This window comes from Littorina saxatilis, linkage group LG3 (assembly GCF_037325665.1).
Source record: "Littorina saxatilis isolate snail1 linkage group LG3, US_GU_Lsax_2.0, whole genome shotgun sequence".
Taxonomy (NCBI): domain Eukaryota; kingdom Metazoa; phylum Mollusca; class Gastropoda; order Littorinimorpha; family Littorinidae; genus Littorina; species Littorina saxatilis.
Window position 1 is genome coordinate 12960188 of NC_090247.1, and position 12217 is coordinate 12972404.

General features: G+C 39.2%; 1 protein-coding gene across 1 annotated transcript; it reads right to left on the minus strand.

Moving 5' to 3' along the window:
• Nucleotides 1-601: 601 nt before the first annotated feature.
• On the minus strand, nt 602-11904 carry LOC138961655 (syntaxin-binding protein 5-like). The gene is made up of 2 exons (XM_070333326.1): nt 11778-11904; nt 602-11323 (listed from the first exon to the last, which is right to left on the minus strand). Exons 1-2 carry the CDS (start codon nt 11889-11891, stop codon nt 11186-11188), a joined length of 252 nt encoding a protein of 83 aa, XP_070189427.1. The 5' UTR covers nt 11892-11904; the 3' UTR covers nt 602-11185.
• Between the last annotated feature and the right edge of the window lie 313 nt (nt 11905-12217).

A 12217-nucleotide genomic window follows, 5' to 3' on the forward strand; every position in this document is an offset into this window, starting at 1 on the left:
TCAGAGTTCGGTGGGTTATAGAAACACGAATACACCCAGCATGCCTCCCCCGAAATCGGCGTATGCTGCCTAAATAGCGGGGTAAAAACGGTCATACACGTAATACACCTGAATCTTCAATATGCTGAAGGCGGGTGTGAACTAGAAGAAGAAGAAGGTTGTTGTTTTTACATTTAGTCAAGTTTTGCCCAAATGTTTTCAAGTAGATTGGGATTCGAGACGAGGGTGGTGGTGGTGTGTACGGTACGTGCGTGGGGTCTGCGTGTGTAGAGCGATGCCCGAAAAACTACTGGTCAGGTTTTCATGGAACTTTAAACGTGAACTCTTCCAGTTGATATCACAACACTTCCAGTTGATATCACAACACTTTCTTCTTATTTTTTGTGTGTTAACAGTTAGTCAAGTTTTGACTAAATGTTTTCAGATAGACTTGGAATCGAGACAAGGGTGGTGGTGTATGTGTTTATGTATGTGTGTGTTTGGGTGTGTGAGTCACTGAGTGTGTGTGTGTGTGTGCGTACAATCATTGCACGCTTTTGTCCGTCACACCATCATCCACAAAATCCCTTTCTTTCAACAGCAATGAAAGAAACACACTGAGTTAAATGTTCAGTCCCACGTCCGAACTGTTTATTGCACAAACATGAAACTGGACATGACAAAGGACCGATGGAAATCATAATTAATAATAACAAGGAAATGAGTCATTTGACATCTTGTAGAAATAATAACAAACAGTTTGAATGCCGGAATGACTAAGACAGGTTCACACCAACAAAACAGGGCAGGGCTCCCCGAACTGTGCGTCCATGCGTCCGTTACGCACTAAAAGTTGGAAAAAAATCCTACTAGAAATTCTTGGAGGGGGTTTGTTTGTTTGTTTATTTGTTGCTTAACGTCCAGCCGACTACGCAGAGCCATATCAGGACGAGGAAGGGGGGATGAAGGGGGCCACTTGTCAAGCGATTCCTGTTTACAAATGCACTAACCCATTACTTGTGTCCCAGCAGGCTTTAGTAAAACTAAATTAATACCTACTGGAAGATTACCAGTTTCCAGTATGTTAAAATAGGCTTAACCTATCTACTGCTGGACTTACATCAGAACACTAACAGATTAAACTATACATGAATCGCGAGACAAGCGGCAAGAGAAGAGATTTTTGGAAAAAATACAGGTGAATGAGCAAGAAGGCAGAAAAAAGAAAAGAATTGATGAAGAAAAAGAGAGCATGACAGGAAAGAGGAACCAAAAATCTACCTAACAGCAAACTAGAAAGCTCCTGCGGTTCCAAAAACAGGAGGGGCCTTTAATTTCATAACCGCAGTGCCCCACTGCGGGAAACTTGAAAATAGCAGGTCCCAGGACACACTACATTTGTGTTAACATGCGTGCCACCAGAGCTGATGTAATCATCTGGTAGTTTCCATGCAGAATTATCAAGAACGTCCACTTGGCTAGATTTCCAAGATGAGAAAATGTATTGTCTGGTCTAGTGTACCAACGCGAATTTAAGGAGTAAATCTAATCGAAATGACAAACGCTTCAATTAAGGTTACACAAAACTTCCACAAGTCCTCCTGGTATTGGGACCGTCTGAAGTTCCACCGAGGGGGTCCTTGGACCCTCTTACATTTATAATTGGGGGTCCCTGAAGCATCTGTGGGGAGCCCTGCAGGGTGATAGAATATTGCATCTCTTTTTTTTACATTTGGCAACTACATTGTAATATTCAGATATAATAATTGAAAAAGTCACTCCTCCATAGTCAAGGAGTAACTCAGTTCAGTTTTGTTGGTTTATTCAAGGTTTTGCAGCCGCCACAGATAACGATGCCATCAAGAAATGTTGCACTTTATTCAAAATCCCAGTTGCTGAGGCCTGACATAAGTCGGCATAAATTATGGAGATAACAGAGCGAACTGCAAGTTCAATTCAACTTAAATCAGTACTACTGAATTCAACTTGAACTTTTTGGGAAAGCTACCACAGCTTTCAGTAATATTGTTGTCAAGATGCTAATACTAAAACATTGTTTATTTATTAGGGAAGTTGTGACGCTGAGAAACGACCAATAACAGATACAGTTTCATTTCTTGTTTGAACACCGAAGTCAAGAAGCTGGAATCTGTCTAAAAGTCTGCAAGACTGTGGCAACAGCAAAACCCAAAATATTGTATGCAAAACTAAACCAACTTGCTCCAACGAGAATGATTTGTGCCTTCAGGTGGAAGGTGTCGCGGCACTGGGTCGTAATGGTTCACTAGCCTTACAAAGGACCACAAGGGGACACCTTGGTAATATATCTTATCTGGCAGTCACACGCATTTACTCAATCTAATATATGATTATGAAAGAAATTAGAAGAAGAAAAATGAAACACTAACAACTGAAAAATTGCACTAGCATTGCCATCACATTCACGCAACCTATTGGTAACACATGTACTCAATATACGCTCATTACAATGGTGTCTTTTGAAAAACAGAAACAAAACGCACTGATGCAAACCTACAAAGTGTGAAAAAGTAAATTTATCAAAAGGTTTCATTCTCAATACATGTTGACTTTTTTCTATTCTAGCTAGTGACCTACTAAATTTACTAAATGCATGGGCACAAGCAAATTAGCCCGTGCAGTGTGAGTTAACCATATCTACAACACACCGAAACAATCTTCTTTTCTATATGTTCATATATATATATATATTTCTTTGCAGTTTGAAGCAAAGTTTAACGATCAATTGTTGAAAAGCTGAAGAATTGACTGCTCACAATCAATGAGAAAGTCATGGTCAAATCTCAAAATATAGTTTTAGCAGACCAATAATTTTATGCTTCATTTTGGTTGGTTAGTGAGTATAATGACGGATTTTATCAAGAGTGAAAATACCTAATACATTCACTACTAAGAAATCGTAAGTTCAATACACGTGGCAATCAACCAAATCTAGTCCCATCTACTTAACTTGACGAAAAAATCCGAGAGCACACACAAGAGCATTTCTGGTCATACTACATACAGGCAAATTACAATTAAGTTGACTCGAGTGAGATGAGATGATTTATATATATATTTTTAACCATTCAATTTGTGTGTCAGAAATGCTTCCTCGGCTTTGAAGCTGAGAATTAGGGGTTTAAAATCATGAAAAACTGATGACTGACTCCTATGCATAGTGTGAGGGGAAGAAAGCAAAACACAGACCATGAGAGGTTATTCAGATGCTGATTTACAATCTTTGCCACAACCACACGTCCTGGTAATACTATCAGTATGACTACTTACACAAATGCAATCAACTTTCATCAATTCTGCGCACAGCAGTATAAATCCAGAAGGAAATATTATTTTTCTTCGCGACAAGCATAAATTATCATCATTATTATCATTATCAATCTCAGGTCAAGCAATTTCATACCAGCAGGAATGATTGATACTTATGTGTCTATTAGGAGTAAAAAGGAAACTTCTAAATTGAAGGGGGGGGGGGGTGTAAAGTGATGCTAGCCTGTAAAGGATGCCAGTAATTGTTTCAATGCAGCTTTACCCAAAAGATACCGTATCACGTAAATTTGTCATATTATGAACATCCCTTCGTCTTCTCAATCCTTTTGAATAAGATGAGCTTAGTCTACGACTCTCTTTCAAATCATTATGTTTTTAACTACATTCAGTTTAAAGCTAAGTAGAAGTTTTAAACTACCAGTTGAAAGTGAGAGAAGGTATGATCTTGCAGGTAAATTAGTCAAAGGAATTTGAGTAGCACTATACAACCATACTTATACTTGTCAAGATTTTGTATATATATTTAAATATACAGTACAATCATTCGTCTTTCTTTCGCCACAATAGAAAACACTCTTTTTTTTGCTCATGCAATGAATCTACAGAATACATTCACTCTGTACACAAGTTTCACGGTAATTATTAAAACCTTGTTAATGCAAGTTTTCCAGATAATTATAAATTAAAAGCTCCAACAGCACAACAAAACAAAAGACAGTAATGGCATAATAACAAAGAGTGAGTGATGGAAAAAAAAAATCAAAAAAAAATCACCAGAGGACGACAAAAGTTATCACATTTCCATGTTAAAATCTATTTGTTCACAAACACAACACAACAGAGTGTGTAAGTATAAAATTAGAAAAAAAGAACTCGTTTTCATTTAGACTAACACGAGACGTGAGAATTTCTTCATGCACAACACGATGATTGATACTCAGCTGTTGGGAAAGAGAAAGAGAAAGAGAGAGAGAGAGAGAGAGAGAGAGAGAGAGAGAGAGAGAGAGAGAGAGAGAGAGAGAGAGAGAGAGAGAGAGAGAGAGAGAGCATTCAGAGATTTAAACATATATTTGTCATAATACATACATAGGAGAGAGAGATTTACACAGATGTTTGTCCTAATACACACGTAATTCATGTAATACAGGGATTTGCCGTCATGTTTGTACAGCTAGGGTAATTCAGACAGCAAGGTAATAAACACAACTCAACAAGATGTCTACAACATGCTTCACATGAGATCAGCAGTTTTAACAAGTGTCTCTACTGACTTTATAATCATCATCAATCAATCAACATCACAAGAGCAGGGAAAAGTTGTGCCAAGAGCTCTCTGTGTCATCATCACACAAGTCCATGTTTGAGGGAACTTCCAGTGGAGAAACAGTGTTTGTCAGCAACGAAATCATCAACGGAGGAATGAAACCTTTAATCAAGTCACAACACTGCCATAACATGGCAACAAATTTGTTGCTCCCTCCCTATCGGAACACCTCAATTATTCTCCGCTGATGCAAAAACCATCACATAGACTTGAAACAGCACAATTCTGACACTACATCACAATAAATAGTTTGCCCTAGGTCAGATTAAAGGCACTGCACTCCTTCTCGTGAAAACAGTTCGGCTTACAGTCTCAAATGTGGCAAAGTTTTTTGTACATGGTTGAAGACCACTCCTCCACTTGATCACATACCAAAGTACAACATCCTGACTGCTTGCTGTTGTCAACCTTGTTTTATGAATCAATTTCTTGAAAAGCCACTAGTGTCTTTTTACAAAAATGAATAAATTAAAAAGTTCCCTATGTGCACACAGACTGTTGATTTTTGGTAAGTGTTCAAGCGGAGGGATGGTCTTTAGCCAAGTAAACGCCTGGCCAGATCCGACATGGTGAGTCACATTGTTTTCACGAGAAGGAGTGAGCCTTTAACAGGTGCATGAAAGAAGCAGTTTTGACACTATACATCACAGCAAGAAATAGACTGCCCTAAGTCGGATTAACAGAGGAAAACACTGCAGGAACAGCAATCACATATTACCGAAGATTTCCTATGTCACGTCCCCCTACTCCCCCCCCACCCCCCAATGTTACATTTTGGGAGTAACTTAGATGACAGGAGGAAAGGAGGAAACCAAGAGCAATTAATTCAGTGTACAGGTTTTGGAGACAGGCCACACATCTGCCAGCTGCGAAATACAATTGTCCTTTTGGCAAACAAATGGAAACAAAGGCTAAGAAGAGTTTGTCTCTTATACAGACATCAGAACAAAAGTATGGTCTAAGTTTTGTTGCTTTGACAAGACCAAAAACTCAAAAAAAGTGAGACCGGAACAAAATTCAAAGAGCCTGAATAAGTCCGTGGCCATACCTTCACTGCACTAAAGCTGATAAAATAAATTGAAAAAGAAATCAAATCCAAAAATGATTTTTTCAAAAGGACAAAAATGGGACTAGAAATACAAAATGGGACTAGGTAAGTGCAGATGATGCTTTTCCAATGATGGTGTGGGGAACATCTCTTCTAAGCTTGAGACTAATTGATATCTCTTTTATAATACATGTGATGTCTCTGATCTGATTATTCCCTCCTCCCCCACCTCCCTTATTAGTTAGGAATGTCATTGTCTTGACAACCAGCTTGAGCAACAGTGGAATGGCAAATCACTGCAACAAAATATGGCATTGAATTCTTGAAGCTGTCATTTACTACCTCTTGTAATAAACTAGTTTTAGTAATTGTTGTTAAGTGTCCTTCTGAGGTACGAGATCATGAAATTGTAAACAAATTATAAAAAAAAAATTAAACATTTTTAAAAAATCATCATGTGCAAGACATTTTCTTCAGAAAAAAAGATGAAAATTGCGCTATAAGGAGCAAATAGTGATCTCTGAAACTTTGCCAGAAAATCCTGGAAATCTGAATTGGTGGAAAAATATCGAGCTTGATCTTTCAATATTTCATTTTAAAGCAATGCAGCTCTGGGACAGAACTATCTTACCCCAACCAAAGTACAACTATGAAGACATTATAGATCTTTAGGACAGTATTATAACTCCAGAGAAAAATGAGTAATCAGTCCAGAGAACTGTAATGTGGTTAATTCTTGCGGGCTTGTAATTGTATATATTTTCTGCAATGCTGGCTCAAGTATCACAAAGAGAGAACAATTCTCTAAATTTCCACCTCCATTTTTGTTTAACACAATGAGAATGAAAAAAGACAGGACACAATATAGACCAGAAAGAAGCTAATTTTCATTGCCTCACTGCTTTTTTACCGCTGGATTTTAAATCAAAACAGACAAAATGCAACAAATATTATTCCTGTTTTATTGTGAAATAAAATTTCTTCCTCTCTCAATATATATACATGTACAACTCAAGAAATAACCACAACAAAATTGTACTAATATATATAACAGTATGCGTAAGTAAAACACCACCAGAATGATTAAGGATATGGAACAGAAGATTTACCTGTTGCTGTTTTTTAATGTAAAAACAATCAAATAAATGCAGCTTTGTGGTATGGCCTGGGCCACATGGGAGAGTATTTACACAGTTCACAATTTGCATTTGAACATCTACAACAAGCAAAGACATATAAACTCTGTTCAAACAGGAATGGTTGTGTATTTACAAAACTGGGTCCTTCCAGACATACATCAGAACTGAATCGGTAAGATCACAGGGGCGTTTAAACATAAAAATGGCATTTGAAAAAGTCAACAAATTTACAGGTAAACAGTATCAACTATACAGGTGCCAGATTATGACCAAATAAAAAAAAAATAAAAAAAATAAAAAAAGGACTTCAAATATTTCACTTTAGGTACTTCCAGTACAACAGATTGCAAACTCTGAAACTTTAACACTTAAATCTTGCACTCAGGCATATGCATCAAACACACCAACATCCTCTATATTGCACTTAAAATTAAATACGGGGTTAGCCAAACAAAACAAAACAAAATAAATCTTAAAAAAAGGAAACAAGTTAAAGATTTTATTGCAGCTGGCATTGGTCATTATTACACACAAAGGTAAAAAACAAGCAAAAATCAGGCGCACAAAAAAGGAAATGAAAAGTGATTATGGCAGTTGTACATTCCGTAGCTGTAGAAGTCATAAAGAGGAAAATCTGCCTCAAAACAAATACAGCAAGCAATACTCTTCATGCAGCAAACTGAAACATATTTTCTACAAAATAAATGTCAGTTTGCACAAATAGGGTGTATAATGCATAAAGAGTTTACAACCAATCTGCTGTATAATTGTGTAGTTTCATGATTTTTAAAAATCCACATAATGTCATCCCATTATGTCAGACTGTGTTATGCAAAATCAAACTCACTCATTATCACAATTGATCGATCTATATATATGTAGTCCAATTTCATTCCTGGTGGTTAAGCAGGTCTGTTCCCAGTCATTTATTCACAGACAATGCACTGCAATGATGACTTTTTTTTTCATCTTCCAAGTTTTGAAAATGCGCTTACCTTATACTATAAAAAAAACTAAGTATATCAATATACTGTGAGTTCGTCGTACGAAGAAGAAGAAGAATATACTGTGAGTTCTGTTTGTAAGAAAAAAATGTCTGGCTCCTAAAGAGGACAAAATGGAAACACCCCAAATTAGGTTAAACCAACCAAAAGCTATTACCTACATCTACACATTTTGTTTTTACAATAGACTAGATCATTAAGCACTTGTGAATTGATATCGACAAGAAATGTGAATCCATAGATCTGGTAAATTGGAACCTAAAAGAAGACAGACATTAACAAATAAACTTGAAAGACAAAAAGAAGCGGGCAGGGGTTTGGGGATTGACAGAAAGAATTATCAATATAATTTTCTAGAGGCTAAATAGAAAATAATGAATGGAATGAATTGCAAATGATCACGAATGGTATCAACTAAGCAATCAAGGAAAAGTCCAAAGGTTTGCATGATGAAGACAGGGTAACCACAGATGGGTAACCTCAGGTTAGGAACATCACAGACTTTTTCAGCCCATTCTCTCTCCAGGGGCCAAGCTTCCCTCCACGACGAAACAATGTGTTACAACAATCACACTCTGACATTACTGACTTTCCAAAATGTGCAGTGAACTCTCCATCATCTCCAAGTCTAAAGGAAATTTAAAACTCATAGTCTGTTAGTGGTTATCTTCTAAAATCAAGAAAAAACAAACAGTATTAAATTTATTTTTCACTCCAACCAATGCTGAGTAAGTTTGTTAACAAAACAATATTTTCCCAACATAGAATGTTTGATCTCTGAAAAATGGTGATGATTTTACCACAGTTTAAAGATTCTGTAATATTCTTTATAATTTACACGGCCTCTCATGTCCAGCTTTTTTTTCTCTCTGCAACAACCTTCAAAGCAAGAGATAAGCATTTCACATGGGAAAAGCCTGTGCTATCCTTTATCACACACAGTTTACATTGAGAGAAAGAAATTACAAGTTGGACAAACAGAGCTACAGTTTCTGCTCTGCACTGATCATAAAATTAATGAAAGAAAGAGACCGTCTCAGATTTTCATATATATATCAGTCTCACATCAAGCCATGATCTCTCAGTCTCATTACTCTTCATGATCATTGAACCATTATTCTACGCAACTAGTAACATTCTCTGACCCAAAATCTCATCCATTTGCCGGCTCAAGCTTTTCATGACAGCACCAAGACTTTCATTACCTAAAACTCTTTATCACTCCGTATAATGCCATCAAAATCAAAATGCATGCTCCGAAGAGACCTCTTGCTACCTGCATCACTCTCAACCATACTACAGTAGTGTGGTGGGTTCAACTTGGCACCAGCCCTTTGTATGTGCCCCATCCACTTCATCAATCAATGTGCAGCAATGTCCATCAGAAATTTCATCCATCTGTGCCGAGGATTTCTGACACCTTTTGTGCTTACTGTGTCGTGTTCACTTTCAGGGCCCATTGACAGATCTTTTGTTGAGAAATGTTCACGTGACTCCTTTCAATGCTGGTAAGCTGAAAGAGCAGTCCTTCTCTTCAGATGACTGCATTCTTTTTTCTCTGATGAAACTTCAAACCTGATGTTTGGGGACAAACTGACAAAAAATGCATTCTGAAGGTCAAGGGCAAGAACGTGGGACCAAGATCAAGGTCACAAGATGGGGGACACTTGTGGAGTCTTACAATATGTTGAAGTCACATCGTATAAACAATTTCTCTACCATCCAAGCTGAATGATTCTCTCGCTTGAGATATGGACATATGGGTACAGAATCACCAGCTCTCTGTCGTCCGACTTCCATAAAATTTCTGTTTGGTGGATTTAGCTTACCCCCTCCCCTACGCAAAGGCTGTCTTAGTCCTTGGTAAAATAACACCACAACTTTAGCTTTCAAATGAGTGAAATCATCTCGGGTTTGGTCCACTCAGACAGGCCTCCAAAAATTCAATGTTGTAGTTGCACAGGGTTAAAATCATCACTACTACATTCTGTTTGGTGAACCATCAACATTTTCCCTTTCACAGGGTGAAAACCTCCATATTTTGTCCAGTCAATCATTCATAAAATAAACATTTTACCAGGTGGACTCAATCATTATAATCTCTCTCTTGCAAAATTGGCACCCCTCACTCTCAGAGCCCAACAGTCTCATAAATATATCACTTGGTCCTCTGCAACTTGATCATCTTACTTACAAAACATCTCCACAACATGGTGAAATCATACCTGCAATATATCTGAGTTGGTCCCCCTTTTCACACTCTGAAAAGTAATTGAAACCTAATCTCTGAAAAATATTTTGCTTGGCAAACTCTCAACCATACAGTCTAAACCATCTCTGAAAAATATCTCACTTGGCAAACTCCCCACAAGAAAATCCAATCCATCTGTGCAGGATATTTCTCTTGGTCAACTCTCCACACACAAATCCATCCGTGGTCCTTTCCAACAGTGCTGTGCACTTTGTCCCACTCCTCTGGCCGTGCAGGTAAGCTGTTTTGCCCTCTCACAAACACATCACCTTGCTCTTTTGCAAGCACATCATGATGCCCTCTCACAAGCACATCATGTTGCCCTCTCACAAGCACATCATGCTGCCCTCTCACAAGCACATCATGCTGCCCTCTCACAAGCACATCATGCTGCCCTCTCACAAGCACATCATGCTGCCCTCTCACAAGCACATCATGCTGCCCTCTCACAAGCACATCATGCTGCTCGTTTACAAGCACAATCTCCAACACACCTCACCCTCTTACAAGCATATGTTGCTTCTTACAAGCACAGCATGTTGCCTTCTTACAATCACATGTTGCCTCACATGTTGCCTTCTTACAATCACATGTTGCCTCACATGTTGCCTTCTTACAATCACATGTTGCCTTCTTACAATCACATGTTGCCTTCTTACAAGCACAATTTCCAACACTCTTCACCCTCTTACAAGCAAATCATGTCGCCCTCTTACAAGCACAATTTCCAACAAACTTCACCCTCTTACAAGCAAATCATGTCGCCCTCTTACAAGCACAATTTCCAACAAACTTCACCCTCTTACAAGCAAATCATGTTGCTCTTTTACAAACACATCATGTTGCCCTCTCACAAGCACAACATGACTGTCTCGACTCATAAGCACAATCTCCAACACACCTGGTCCGCTTACAAGCACAGCATGTCGCTCTCTACAAGCACAAACTCCAAGGCGGCCCGCCCTCCAGAATCAGCCGGGGCGGGCAGCGCAACAACTCGGTGCCGCAATGCAGGCGACGTGGGCTCGGCTGAGGAGACAGAGCACAAGGAGAAGGAGAACTGTGAGCGTTGTTTCCTGGGGGGGTACGCCAACGAGGGGTGGCAGGGGGGTAGTGGGGTGGGGGGAGGGGTTAGAACTGGTACCACTTCTTGTCCTTGTATTTGAGCATGATGTGATGGGCGGCCTGTGCAAAGTTCTCTGACTGGTTCATCATGCGCGCTGAGCTGTCGTCCAGCTCGCCCAGCCGCTCGCCTCTCTCCGTCACCAGCTGAAAGCACAGTAGTTAGCAATGTAGTACATAACAAATCATAACATGCATATATGGTAGAACAATTAGCCAAACCTGAGAAAACGGACTCTAGGGGATGCAATGATACGGCTGCACTTCAAAGGGCTATATAGTGCTGCTGTTTCCCTTGCCAGAATATTGATCTTTTTAAAACAATCTTAAAAAAAAAGGGTTGTGAAAGAGTAAATGCCCTTGCTTTTTTCTCGAAAAAACATTGGAGGGGCCAATGACTAGCGAGGGCTGTGTCACAGGGACAAGCGTACAGAAAGGAAAAGCAAGATTATTCACTCTTTAACAACACATACACACCCGACAGGAGTTATTTCCACAAATGGTCTATTCTCTGCCACCTGACAGTGAACATGACGTACCAGACAGGAGTTATTTCCACAAATGGTCTATTCTCTGCCACCTGACAGTGAACATGACGTACCAGTCTTGTGCGTGCAAACTCCCCTCCGACGGCCCCGGCCTGTTGCTGCAAGTTCTGCACACCCCCCGATCCTGGTATGTGCTTGGCCAGCCCCTTGGATGCCTTGCCGCTCATCTCGCCAACTAAATAGAAATACACATCAGAACAGTCGACAGACAGACACGCACAGGCATACACGCACAGGCAAGCATGTACGCACGCACACACATACAAAATCAAACGCACCCCCACACACACACAAAAAGTCACTCATACCCACTCACATATACAAAGTCACATGCATACACACACACACACACACACAAAGTCACACAAAATATCCCCACAACATGGTTAAATCATGCCTGCAATATATCTGAGTTGGTCCCCCTTTTCACACTCTCTTAACTTTTACACACAATGAAATCATCTGTGAGAAATACTTCTCTCAGTCAACTCTC

Excerpts from the sequence above, each read along its gene's own strand:
- LOC138961655 (XM_070333326.1), bottom strand. The coding sequence starts at position 11,891 with ATGAGCGGCAAGGCATCCAAGGGGCTGGCCAAGCACATACCAGGATCG. Across the intron at positions 11,324-11,777 it reads AGTTTGCACGCACAAGACTG|CTGGTGACGGAGAGAGGCGA; the intron begins GTACGTCATGTT and ends CTGTGCTTTCAG.